At 39.7% G+C, this 14,352-nt stretch overlaps 1 protein-coding gene across 5 annotated transcripts in view; it reads left to right on the top strand.

The window, feature by feature from the left end:
* LOC148353766 (glutamate receptor ionotropic, delta-1-like) overlaps positions 1-14,352 on the top strand; it is a 486,866-nt gene that overhangs the window by 296,225 nt on the left and 176,289 nt on the right. For all 5 annotated transcript variants that reach the window (XM_088351343.1, XM_088351345.1, XM_088351344.1 and 2 more), the window contains one exon: positions 7,742-7,947. In XM_088351343.1, coding sequence (XP_088207469.1) covers positions 7,742-7,947 — 206 coding nt within the window. The remainder of the gene's footprint in view (positions 1-7,741; positions 7,948-14,352) is intronic.

Below are 14,352 nucleotides of genomic sequence, written 5' to 3' on the forward strand. Positions count from 1 at the left end.
CCACACCACCTACATTGCATATTACCGAATCTTATTGCAATATGTATTATGTGTAGCACTATTTAGTTATTCTATATAACACGCTACAGTGGGCATTTGCACGTCACACTGGGTATTTGTATATTGTATTCTTTTTGCTTTATTATTGTATTGTTCTCAGCTCAGGGATGCTGCTGGAAACGTGAATTTCCCTTCGGGGATGAATAAAGTATCTATCTATCTATCTATCTATCTAACTATCTATCTATCTATCTATCTATCTATCTATCTATCTATCTATCTATCTATCTATCTATCTATCTATCTATCTATCTATCTATCTATCTATCTATCTATCTATCTATCTATCTATCTATCTATCTATCTATCTATCTATCTATCTATCTATCTATCTATCTATCTATCTATCTATCTATCTATCTATCTATCTATCTATCTATCTATCTATCTATCTATCTATCTATCTATCTATCTATCTATCTATCTATCTATCTATCTATCTATCTATCTATCTATCTATCTATCTATCTATCTATCTATCTATCTATCTATCTATCTAGTATTTTTTTGCCTGTTTCAGGTCCGTGCTACAGAAACAGTCCAAGTTGTTACTGTTCACAGCTTCTGAAATTTGCACAATTTCACACAATTTGCATTTAAAAACACATACATAGTAATAATCCTGACCTTTACAAGGTCTTCATCACTGATTATTATCTTGTTCTAATCCATTTACCTCTATTTTTCTATGTCATATGTCTTCTCAGTTGTTCAATTAGATTATTACCAACAGCAAACAGAACTCATTTATTGGGTCTGGGTTTTGTTTCTGTGGCATATATTTAGCACGTTACATTGCCTGTCTGGTTCATTGACTTATTTTTCATCGTCTTAAGTGTCATCCACATCATTTTAATCTGGGATATTCAGACAAGATCATCTACAACTAAATTTTTAGATATATGGTGCACTGTCCCCAAGCACTTGTTTCACTGCTGTAGCAAGTGTATACAGTATCTGCCAACAAACCACTGTAGATGTCAATCTTAACGACACTAAGAACTTGGCTTAAGGAAACATACTATTAGGGCCTTCCTAGGTGAAATGTAAAATATATTTTAAAAATTCGGGTTTATTTCGACCGAACGAAAACATAACATTTCAAGACATTATATATGTTACTAAAAAGCTGGTTGATGGTTCCCCAAAATATAAACTCTATATCTAAAATATGACAAAATATATTAAAGGTTTAAGTTTAGTAGCCACTCAAAATAAGGGGATAAGTCATCAATAATTTTGAAATGGCAAGAATAACAGGAAACCAAAACCAAAGAACAGCAACATGATTGGGCGATAGTGTCAGCGATGGAAGCACTGCATAACATTGAAATTATTGGACAGCAGTGAAATCCTCCTTGCAGGTGTCGAATAACAAAAACAGAATAAACCTATCACAAACGTGTAGAGAAAATTGCTTTACATTATATTTATTTAATTCAGAATTTAATTTGGTGGTTACAGATTTGGCCAGCAGCTACTGCTCATAGTTTCTAATCAGTCAATCAATATACCGAAGCCATATCCCTCTTGTGGGAAGGGGACGGAATCAAAAATACACTCACATTGACAAAACATTAATTCCTCTTTTCTCTTCCCAACGTGACATTAAACAAGAAGCCCACTGCACAACAAGGGGTGAGTTGCTGTGCTATACAACTCTTCATCAGCAGAGAGGCCAGACAGCATACACTGGTTCACCCCCTTTGCATCACATGTGTCGATATTAGTCATTCTTAACTATTCCTCACCACTCACATTTATCTCGAGCACACACCCTTCGATCCATTACATTTACATTTTCATCAACCCTCTCAGCAAGCTCTCCCAACACACCACTTCCTCTCCTTACTTCTTCATTCCTAAACATATCCAGTAGTGTCACACTACACATACTACGCAAAAAAATGGTTTCAAAGACATTTAACCTTCTAAAGTCATTTACTCTCAAACCCCTTGCCTCTGAAGCGTACATCACTGTTGGTCCCTCCACATCTTCATACAATCTTCGCTTCTCAACTATTCCCAGATCCCTACATTTGAGAAATCTGTTCAGCACACCTGTTGCCTTGCACCCTTCTCCCACCCTTTTCCTCATATCCTCTTCCAAAACACCACCGGCTGCCACATACAAACCCAAACACTTACAACAATCTATGTCCTGCAACTTTACACCATTCAACAAAATATTCAATCCACCTATCTCACCACCTTTCAAATACCTCATTACCTTACACTTGGCTGTGTTTACGTTAAGCTTCCTTCTGTTACACACTCTATCAAACACCACTACCAGGGCACTCAGTCCTGCTGCAGAGTCAGCCACCACAGCAGTGTGAGAGGGAATTGACACATTATTTTCATAACTGACGTTTCTTCCAAAATATTTAGCATTGGAAGGTATTTTGGTTCTCTAGTAGTCTTTTATATACAGCATTTGTAATTATGTTTTGTTGCTGCTTTGTGGGTTTGATTCTCTTGGCTTTATTCTGAACTAGTTGTAACAGGAATATATCAATTTACATTGTGTACTGTTATAGTTTGCAATGTAGTTATTTAATAAAAATGTAACAATTTTAGTGTGTAAAATAATTTTGCTGTGTTTATCGTAATCATGGATTAAATCAGCGGGGAGGGTTCAATTATTCAGTGGTCATGACATGTCTAAGCATAAAGTTTCAATATTGATCAATACTAATTTATATTTATTCGAATCAGATCAATCCCAAAATTACTAGTAGCTAGCTCTCCTATTAAAATTTATTTTAATCATTTAAGAAATATCAACTTATAAAGATATAAAACATTTACAGACGCTGCCCTACTTACGAACAGTTCCGTTCGTAAGTTGAATTTGTTTGTGAGTTGCTTCAGTGCTATATTGTTTATGTTAATGGTTTATAGAAGTATATTTAAGGCTTGTATGAGCATACCTGTCAACCTGTACGGATTTGCCATACAAAGTATGTTCTATGCATTTTAAGACGAGGACGACGTACAAGGAAATCTGTACGTAAAAACGCAAATTTGTCAATGATGGGTACCATCCGGTATACGCCGACTATCACAAAACAGCAAATCAATCAAGTCAAAGGAGTTCGCTGCGGAACCCTCTATCTCGGTATCGTTTTTCTCGTTGCTAACGAAGCGAGGGTTTGATGCTACTGTACGCATGCGTCTACCGCCTGATGATTTCCCATCATGCATCATTCCGGAAAAAAACAAAAAAAAATATGGTGTACGATGATTTTGTATTTTAAACGGGAAAATACGACAGTTTGTACGGGCATGGAGCCGTGGAGGTTCACAGGTATGTATAAGTAACCTGTATTGTCTTTTAAAAATAAATATTTCATAAAATAATATGCTTTATAAAGATAAATAAAGTTGAGTTTAACTTACTTTTGTAAGATGCTCTTAAGAGGTTTTTGTCTGTGGTAAAAAGTGGCCTAAAAAAGTGTTCCGACCATTTTCTCAACCACATCAAGCTTTCTTTTTACACGTTCATTTCAAAAGAAACGTCCGCCTCTCCTTTACACTTTACACCAACCATACTGAATAGATGCGAGATTTTAAATAGTAAAAATGTCAAAGTTCTTAGCGTGCTGGAGTGTAGGCGTAGAATGTGAGGTGGGCATGAATGATGTAAGTAAGGCAACGAATGTCGCGAGCGTTCGTGGGAGAGTGTAGGGGAGTGTGAGAGTTTAGTTTTGGAGAGCGTTTGGTGGGCTTACAATAAACGGGTTATTGCTCTCCAAAGAAACCGTACGTGTCTGAGTATTTTTTCATGAACGGGGAGCAATCCATTACCCACACAAAACAACACTACATTGGGGGCAGCAGTGGTATTACAAGCAGGTGAAGGAGAGACTTTTACACGCGAATTCGGAAGAGGAAGCGGATTTCTTCTTCAGGGTGGATGCCAGGTGACCTCTCACAACGCTACACGCCAGTAGAGGCAGAAAGAAGCACTACTGTAATGTCCTTTACTCGGAAAAAGGTGCACACAAAACAAAATCTATCTTACAGCAATGTCCGGATATGTCTCGACACTCTGGAAAAAAATGTTAGAATCTACCGTTTTACATAAGTCAAATGGTCGTAAATAGGGGAGCGTCTGTATTGTTCTTTTGGCTGATAATTGTGCATGAAATATTACCTTCAGTGATTCTTATTATCAAAGTTACCCATCATGAATAATAAATAATATGATTAGGCAAATATGTAATTGAATAACTATGAATTATTTATGTAATATGATCCTCTGAGGACTTCTATTATTACGCCTGAAATATCCTCTCCGATAACGGAAGAGAACACAAAGACAAGAGCATTTGTCGTGTTCCGTCACACTTTGCTTTTGAGAGTGAAATCTGCCTTGGAGCATTTTGAGCAACGCTTAAAAATACAGTCAACTGTGAAAAGGTGTCTAACGGGGTGATTCATAATGCACAGTTTACATTCCATTAAAATAGTATTTGCTTTAAAGTGGCATCGTCTCATATTTGAATAGGCTCAGTGAAGTAGCCTTAAAAAATAAATGAAAGAGACGTTGTTGTGGGATGGAGAAAATTGTATTTCTCGCTCAAATTTTAAACGCATGACTGCCCGGACGCCATCTCTGCGGTTTGCGGCAGTGAGAATTTATCTGCCTACCTTTGAAATCACCAATTCATCTCCTCTATCTTATTGATTCACTTCTGAAAATGAGAATAAATGACATTTAATGAGTAAAAGTAGCAGTTTGGGAAGATGGAAAAGGGACGCAGGAGATTCTTAAAAAGGTAGAGGCTTACGATGCTTATTAAATGTTTACAATGCCGTCCTTTATTGCGCAAGCTCTTTTAGTGACACTGTCATACAGTACAATGTAGTATTCCTACGTTAAAAAGGTTGTAAAATCAGTGAAGCGTCATATTATATGACGGTTTATTCCATCTGTATGTCACGTAACATGTTCCGGGTCTCATGAAGAATGAATGTTTCATTGATGATAACTCCAGTATTCACTCGTCATTTTGCAATTTCAACGTCCGCGTCCTCGGTGCATTGTGTTTTTCTTTCTATTAAACTGTTCCACAGTTACTATACATACTCTGCAGCATCAGGAGTAAGATCCCTCCTCCATCGGGACGCATTGCATAATCTAAAATGAAAAAAACGGTTTAGCTAACAAATATAATGTAACCTGGCAGTTCCTCATTAACTCTCACAATTATTTATCTGGCCTGGAACAGTGACTGTTGCAAGGGCATAGGTTTGGTCTGAGGACAAAACAATAAATTCTCGATATTGGTGGGGACATTGCACAGAAAAAGTTTGACACGGAGAAAGCTCTGCCATCGAATTGCTCATGATTGGTCAGTTTACACACACTCGGTCATGACCTTTATGTAATAAAAGGAAAGTTTGCCATATATTATCTATTTTGGATGGACTCATTCTAAAATACTTACATTCTAGAAAAAAAAAAGTTACTTTAAATTGGTTAATGCCCCATTGTTTGTACCACATTGATTTTGTGGCCGAAATATACAAAAAAGTCCATTGCCAAATTATGTCTGCTTTAAATTATGAAATATAAAAAAAGTAATCTAGCTAATTCCAACCCTAATTTATATTTAACAATAGTGATCAAAGTCTCAATTTTATCTCCTGAAAACTAAATCAATGACTTACACATTTGACCAGAGGATGTTATTTTACCACAAGTGAGGGACCAGCTTGGTTGTCATGGTTGCCATGTCGCCCAATTGGTCCCCGCCGTGTGGCGCCAGGTTCTGTCACGGTTGCCACGGCGCCCAATTGGCCCCACCCATTGAGACCAGCTGAAACACATTGACAGATTGCTGCCGGACTACTTAAACGCGGTCTTGTGAGTCGCCTGGTGTCAGAGCGTCTGCGAAACTCCTGCTAAACTCTGTTTGATATGCCAAGTCCTGTGAATTTGCCTGTGTTTGATCCTGTTTTATTTTCGGCCTGATCTGTTTGATTTTGACGACACTTTAGTTCTGATTTCAATCCACTTCCGCGCCCATCGATCCCCGGATCGAGTGTGCGCGCATTCCTCCTCTCCCCAATAAATTGTGAGTAATGTTACGCGATTGGGTTCTCATTCTTCTATCCTTTCCTGGTTCGTGACATTGATGGCCTTTTGGTAGGGACTGTGAGGTCACGGGTTCAATTCTATTCCTCAAACCTTTGGTATGCATTGACGCCCTGATTGGCGCTTGGCATAAGGGGTCAGGAATGTGAGGCTTTTCACCTAATCTCATCATCAGAGGTGCCCTGGCATTGCCTGCTAAGGACTGCAAAATCTCTATGGCCCGGTGTGACCCTGGAAAATATTTTGGATGTAAAGAACGAATGAATGGACCATTTTTGAATTGTGATGGCCAAACGTAACGACACTGCAAGACTTGCGGGGAAACTCCATCACATTAGCGATTTGATGTGAAGGTCCCCAGCATGAGTATGATAGGCTATCATGTTCACGTCACTCTGCCTACAGGTCGATGCAGGTAGAAATGGGATTCTGTTTCCAGGGCACTGATTGCAGCAATCTAAGTGATTTGGTTACACGTCTATTGAAGAACGATTAGCGCCCAATTGCGAGCAACCCAGTTATTCACAAGAGAAGTAATTGTGCAAATAAACGTTGTTTCTGCATTTAATTTTTAACATTGAATAAAATATAATTTCATGAATTTCACTCATGAAAATCAAAGATGTTGAATGCTTTTTTGCTCCATAATTGGGCCCCATTGCTGCATCCGGTATTTGAGTTGTGCTTATATGTGGCTTGCCAGAAACAGGGTGCACAGTATATATGGATGGATTGAACTGTGGCATCCACTATATATGCATGGATACAGCTGTGGCATTTTTGCGATGATTAACGAAAACAATTAAACATATGGCTTTTTTAGTATATTAACAGAAGTTTGCGTGTACCATTGCTTTCTGCACTACAAGTCCCAAGTGCTTTGCGGCATAAAATTACTCAGAATTAAACTGCGCTAGCGCAACATAACTACATAGCAACTTTGACCTGTTTTCCTCTGGTAGGCGCTACCAGTCTCTTAAAACAAGGACTCAGGCTCAGGGACAATTTCTACCACAGTCCCATTCCCACCGTAAACAAACTTGTGAAAAATGTGTATTTTGCCAGTTGTATTGATAAATGGGTATTGTATAGAAAAAAATGGATTTTCATATATCCAAGAACATTTCCTATTTATCCCGACATATTTTTTTTCTTTTAAGTTTTTATTAAGTGTTCATCCTGGAGTGCCATGTTTAATCTTGTCATAAACAATATTTACTACGTTGTTGTCAATAATAATAAAGACCATTCATACTCTAATTCTAACTGACAACCTCATTCCGGGAGAAATTGGGACTGCATAGCTACTGGCAATATTATATCAGAGAAAATAACCAAAGCAAATTAAAACTTATTCACAAGAGATATATCAACAGACAACTTCTTCATGAGGAACTGCGCAACTATGCCTGTCTAAATAATAATCTTGCCAGGCTGCATCGGCAATACAGGCACTTCATGTTGACCAATATTCTGTCACATCCATATTGCTTTGGCAACAGCAAACTAAAACTAGACTAACACAGCCGCCAGGACTGTATGGTAAAGATGCTTTATGTCTCTTCCCCCCCTCAGATATCCGCGGTTTACAGACCTTCATGGACCAGGCTTCTCGACTGGGTCTGGACGTGTCGCTGCAGAGGGTGGACCGGAACGTTAGCCGGGTTTTCAACGACCTCTTCAACACTCTGCGCACTGAAGAGCTCAACAGATACCGGGACACCCTGCGGCGGGCAGTTCTGCTAATGAGCCCGCGAGGAGCGCAAGTGTTTATCAACCAGGTAGGAAGCATTGTTATATTTGTCATAGGAAATGAACAACAAACTGGATGTGATGTGACTTTATTCTACTTTAAATTTTGAGGAGTCTCTTGGGCTATTCTTCATTTGGAACAACAATACCATTGAAATACACCAATCACAAGATCCTAGAGAAAAAATGTTATTAGAATAGAATAGAATAGAATATGCCTTTATTGTCATTGTTACAACATGGGATATGCTGTGACAACGAAATTGGACGACTCCAGTCCCACATTTACAGTGAGGATAAGGAAACAAAGAAACAAAGGAACAAAGTACTAACTGACTTTGTTGTCCTCGGCGGGATGGGAAGGTGGGGGTGGGGGGGTGTTGTTGTGATGGTCAAACAGAGTTCCCGAATGTTTGATCTTACATTACACAGTCCAGCGTTTTTCCGAATTGCTCAGTCCACAATTAGTAGATTTGGGAGTCCACAATTGAAAGGATTTGGGAGTACAGTCAATAAACATGCCCGATTAAAGTCGCCGTCGACGATAAAGCTCCGTTGGGGTAGTGCAAGCTGATGTTTAGCAGCGGGCAGGAGATATAGCGCTATGCTAACGTTAGCATCTGGTGAAACTGTTAGCGGTGGGAAGTATACAGCAAACACAAAGACCACAGTTAACTCTCCCGGTACATAGCTAGAAACTCCATATCGAGTGAGCATTGTGTATCAATGGTTCCGCTATTATTGTAGCGCGTAGTCTCCAACCCCTGTTTTTACCGGAGTCTTCGTCTCGTTCGAGCCGGTGATGTAATGCGGCGTCGGGAAAGCCAAGACTCCGTGATGGCAAAAAAAAGTCCTCCAATTCCGGACGTTGTTGGTGGCGATCCGCAGCTCAATTCACTCATTGTGGACGGATGGATCTGGCGTTGGTTGAACATGCTTGGGAGCGCTGGTCTGTGTGGTCGCCTTCTTAGCTTAGCTCAGCCTTTTCTCCGTCGTTGTCATTGTCGGCAGGCGGCAAATCTTCCAGGGAGATCCGGTGGTCTCTGTATGTCCCTCGGGATGTAGTGGATATTATTGTAAGTGCGAAGGGAGTCGAAGGGAAAATAAGAGGGATCAGGGGACACTGAAAAACAAAAGACGAACTGGAGCCCGAGCCGCAGCGTCTAGTAGACGCGCCGCCATCTTGAAAATGTATTAAATGTATTAAATGTATCAGAAAGTTGAAATGAGACGATTTTAACATGTATACCCTAGAACAGTGTTTTCAAACAGTGTGGCACCGGGGCACACAAGTGTGCTGTGAGACCTTGTCTAGTGTTCCACTGAAATTTTCCCAATTTTATCTTTAAAAAAAATTAGGCCATTATTCAGTATTTTTGCTTTCTTCAACAAGGAACTGTAATAGTCATCCATATCAGTAGGTGACTTTAGATTTTATATACTTTGTATCTGCTAATTATCTGCTCATGAGGTAGCACAGTGCATTTAATAACTTAATTTGTTCAACAAAGCGGTTTAAGATTGCACTGTGAAACATAAAAACATAAAGCACATCATTGTGTTTTATTTTAAGTATAATTTTCTTATTTTTATATACGAATTACCTGCTTATGAGGTAGTACAGTGATTTGACATAAATTCATTTTCAAACATTTTCGATGGACCATGTGCCTCAGAACTTTTTTATAAATAATAGTGTACAGTACCTTGTTTCAAAAAGGTTAGAAAAACACTTTCCTAGAAGGCATTTTTGCAATCAATAGAGCTGTCCATATTTCAAAATATTGTGTTTTCCTTTTGTGAACCGCATCCACAAATTTGTGGTAAACATGAAAACAAGAGGGGCATTTGGGTTTACATATTTAAATCACACAGATCATGCATCTAACTTCTTAAAGAGACAGTGTGTGTTTGTTTAGCACTACCTAATGGAAAACAAAACTTAGCATTCGAAAAATAAAAAAATAGTGTTTTAAATCATTGGCACCCACTGGTACCTGGCCGTAGATTGTTTGATACAGGTCTCTGAGGAAAGAAAAATAAGTTGCCCTTACTTAGTGCTAATATAATGTATATTACAAATATACTCAATGTTTTAACCAATAACAACCTCAGTTTGTGAAGTATACCGTGCTAATTAATAGTATTTGTGCAAAAGTTAATGAGTCTTTAAATATGGCTAATAATATTTGATCAACATTGGATGCAATGGGAGTCAAGCATGGATCGCGACAAAGAGAACACTGTTGATAGCATAGAAAAAGGCTTTGGATTTTATCTCATCATTAGGGGGCGGTCACACAGCCGTTTGCGGCTGAATCACGGCTAAAATTGTGCGTTCTTTTTTGCCCGTGGTTGCCCGCGATGGAAAATGCGCAAAATTGGCCAACCCGCTGTTCATCGGTGGTATGCCCGCAAAACAGACGCCAGTGACTGTTCCGCTTCCTCATCGCGTCATTTCCGCGTCATTTTCTCGTGTGGACCACGGGTATAAAAGCTCCCGAGCCGGTGTTGTGCCCAAATCCGACTCCTACGCAACACCCCCATACCCCCACCCCCTCGCGTGAACGCGCATTCTGCTGCGATCGCTTTTGTTGGAAGCGTGCATTGACGTTGGTGACTTTTTCATCCGCGTTAACAAACGCATTTTGTAGAATACGATCGCACTTTATTGTTTAAATAAACGAGTTATATAGACTAGGATCTCCCAATTGTTATAATTAGCTCGCTTTATTGTTTTAATAAGCGTTTTATATAGAATACGATCGCTTTTGTTGGAAGCTCAGAATGCTCGTTCACGCGAGGGGGGGAGGATTGATATACGGTGTGCATTACCGTTCGATTACGTTCACAACAAAAACAAAGACGGAATGGTTTGAGTTGTATTACATTCCCAACAAATGCAAGACGAAGTGGTTTTGGTTATATGTTCGCCATTACATTCCCTAAAAGTGAGATAAAACGAGGTAAAAGTGGTTGTAGTAGCGAGGGGATGCACATCTCGGCAGGGATGTATTTCTCGGCATAACACCGGGCTGTAGAAATCATAACCGCTCAAGATACAGTCCCGTGAAGATCAAGATTTCAAGCTATGGAACCAAAGAAGCCTATATGTTATTATTGTAATAGTTTTTCATTTTGGTTTTATTATCTTGTTATGAAATGAAAAGAAATGTCAAGAAATAAAAACGGATTAAGACGAGGTCACTACGGTGACAGAGATCCATGTTCACCCCTTGACGTCTCGAGCACAACTGATGTGTGCTCGGCAAATCGCGCTGTATATACGCGGAGAAAGGCGTTTGACGTCACACGCGTAACACGCTAATTTCACGTAATAACACCGCGATACAGGCGCAGAACATGCTATTACCATGCTCCACCCACGATTACCCGCTGAAATTTCCCGTCCTACCCATGTGTAACCACGCCCTGGCCGCGGCCAGAGCACGTCGTTCCGCGTCATTTCCGCGTCATTACCTCGTGTGCCGCCCGCGGTTAACACGTGCTCAAAGTTTCGAGCAGCTCAAAACTTTTTCGCGCGGCCATCCGCGTGTGAATTTCCGACCGCGAGTAAAGCACTGCTGTATCTCGTCTATATGGCGGTCTCAAAGCGTCCAACAGCGCCCAACAGCGTCTGCTTCACGGCCAGAAATCTCTGGCCATGGTTCAGCCTCGATACGCCCGTGAAAGGCTGTGTACCCGCGCTCTAAAGAATTGAGCAACGCAAAACTTTTTCGCCCTGCCACCTGCGCGCGAATTTCCGACCGCGTGTTAAGCACTGCTGTATCTCGTCTATATGGCAGTCTCAAAGCGTCCAACAGTGCCCAACAGCGTCTGCCTCGATACGCCCGTTAAAGGCTGTTTACCCGCGCTCTAAAGAATTGAGCAATGCAAAACTTTTTCGCCCTGCCACCTGCGCGCGAATTTCCGACCGCGTGTTAAGCACTGCTGTATCTCGTCTGTATGGCGATCTCAAAGCGTCCAATAGCGTCCGCCTCACAGGCAGAAATTTCTGGCCGTGATTCAGCCGCAAACGCCTGTGTGACCGGGCCCTTACACTGTTTTACCTTACGGTACCACTTTGTCTCGCCTTTTCTATCTTAAATACACAGGCGATTGTTCAATCATTGTAATATGTTCTGGCTGGATTCATTCTCATGATGATTCATTACAACGCTCTGCAATATGGCACCGTATAATCACTTTGAGTTTCTTTAGATTGTATTCTTAATTGTGCTTTAAGCAATTGTTTTTGGTTTCACGACAAAATATAGAAACATGTAGTGGTGAAATAATATGCACTCTCCCTTTAAGAGAACTAAGAAGTGTAGACTAGAGAAAAAAAATGCAAACCTTGGTGACATCAATGGATCGTAGGTTTGAGTTTGTTTTTATTATAATAATAATATAATATAATAATAATAATAATAATAATAATATAATATTATATATATATATATATATATATATATATATATATATATATATATATATATATATATATATATATATATATATATATATATATTATTTATATTATTTCTCTCAGAACATGGCTAAATTGTGTATTCTGCATGCAATTACCTGAAAGTTGAAGCAGATTGTTGCGCTCTTGTCTCATATTTATCTCATTGTATAGCAGAAAAAAAGTATTCCAATTAGGTTTTGAGAGCCGCGTCGTTACCTGCAAAGTCAAGCTTTGTTAAATCCGCAAATTCCTCTCTCAGTTCATTTCACTTTGGCTGATCTGTGCATACGTTTGCCTTCCAAAGTGTCTGCTGCGCAAGCTGTTGACTGAGTTTCGAAGCTGTCAGGGCTGAGAGAATTAGCCACAAATCCACTTCACCCCAACTGGGAATGTAGTAATCGGAAATTGTTCTGAATACAAAACAACAAATTTTGCCACAGGGAATATGTGATGCAATCGATGCCCATATTTGGTAAGTTTGTAACAACTTTACTAACTTGTTTGCTGTGCAAAACTGTGTCTCCCCAGTCCGTCACTGCTGAATTGATCTAAAATGGCAGTTGTTTTATATTTATGTGGGGGAAGCGCAAATCTGGAGTCCTATGTGTTTTTTTTCAACCACTGTGCCATGGGAACTTATGTAGTGTGCCGCAGGAAATTACCCAATTGTATCTTTGCAAAAAAACATAACGTCGATGAGTATTTTAGTTTTTTTTTCCAGTGATCACCAAAGAAACATTCATTCTTAACAGTAGGTTGTAGCGTGTTACTTTATTTTATTTTCATATACGTACCTGTTCTATACGTAGTGCAGGAAAATGTATTTAATTTTCTATAGAACAATATTATATTGCACTGTAAAAAGTCAAATAAAGTGAACAACTTGCAAATATTCACACTTATGTATAAAATAAGATAAAACATGGTAAATAGTAAGCCTTGAAAAACAGTAGAATTCCAAATTAAAGGGAAATTACAGACCAAAATGATTGATATGGATCATACTCACCAACACTAATGTTTTAATCACTTCATGGATCCCTCAACCGTCTGGGTTGTCGAGAAACCACTGAGGATGCAACTCTGTACAGCTTTCTCCACTGCTGACTGTTCCTGGCCTGTTTTTGCGTCGTGGCAAAGTTGTCAGCCCAGTTATTTTTGGTCTTTCTTTGCTTTTTCTTTCTCCAACTGTGACCTGGAGACCTATCTTGGCAAGTCCTGATGATCTTGGGACATGAACATACCTCTGCAGTTTTTGTTTGTGCACAGTTGACAACAGTTCTTCGTAGGGTCCTATGTGCGGTCCGGTGGTGTTGCGCACTACTTCGTTTGACAAATTGGCTAAGTAGCTGGTGCTAATAAGTTTCCTGTAGCATTGTATCTCGTAGGCCAGTTTTGCTGTGAGAGTCCATGTTCCGCAAACGTAGAGAAATATAGAGGTAACCAGCGCTTGCATTAGTCGGAACTTTGAATTCACTGCCATTCTTGTCCCTGCAGATGGGTTTAAGTCTGGCATGTGCGACTGTGGGTTGAGCTGATTATGGTTTCAACCCCTTCTCTGATATAACTGCATGTTTGAATTTGGTGACAGTTTCAAGGTCTTGGTGGTTGATGGTGATACTTTGTGGGTTGTTGGTCATGACAAGTTTTTTTCTGTGCTGATTTATACAGGCGATTGACACGGTCTAATTTCATGTCCGTCTCCTGCTAGTCCGGCAATATGGATCAGCAAAGTGGATAGTAGTGACATTGTGTCCCCCAATGCTGACTGTAACTTCATTTTGGTCCAGGACTTCGGTCATGATCCTCTCCAGGAAGATGTTGACGACAGTTCAGAGTCCAGAGAGAGATTACAACCTTGTCTCACACCAACTGTTGTTTATAACCAGAGATTAATAGCCTTACAGTCTGTGGATATAGACTGTTCGCCAGTGTAGATGAGGTGGAATAAGTGGTGAGCAGG

The sequence above is a fragment of the Urocampus carinirostris genome, chromosome 13 (assembly GCF_059441175.1).
Source record: "Urocampus carinirostris isolate Australia breed hairy pipefish chromosome 13, RoL_Ucar_1.0, whole genome shotgun sequence".
NCBI lineage: Eukaryota > Metazoa > Chordata > Actinopteri > Syngnathiformes > Syngnathidae > Urocampus > Urocampus carinirostris.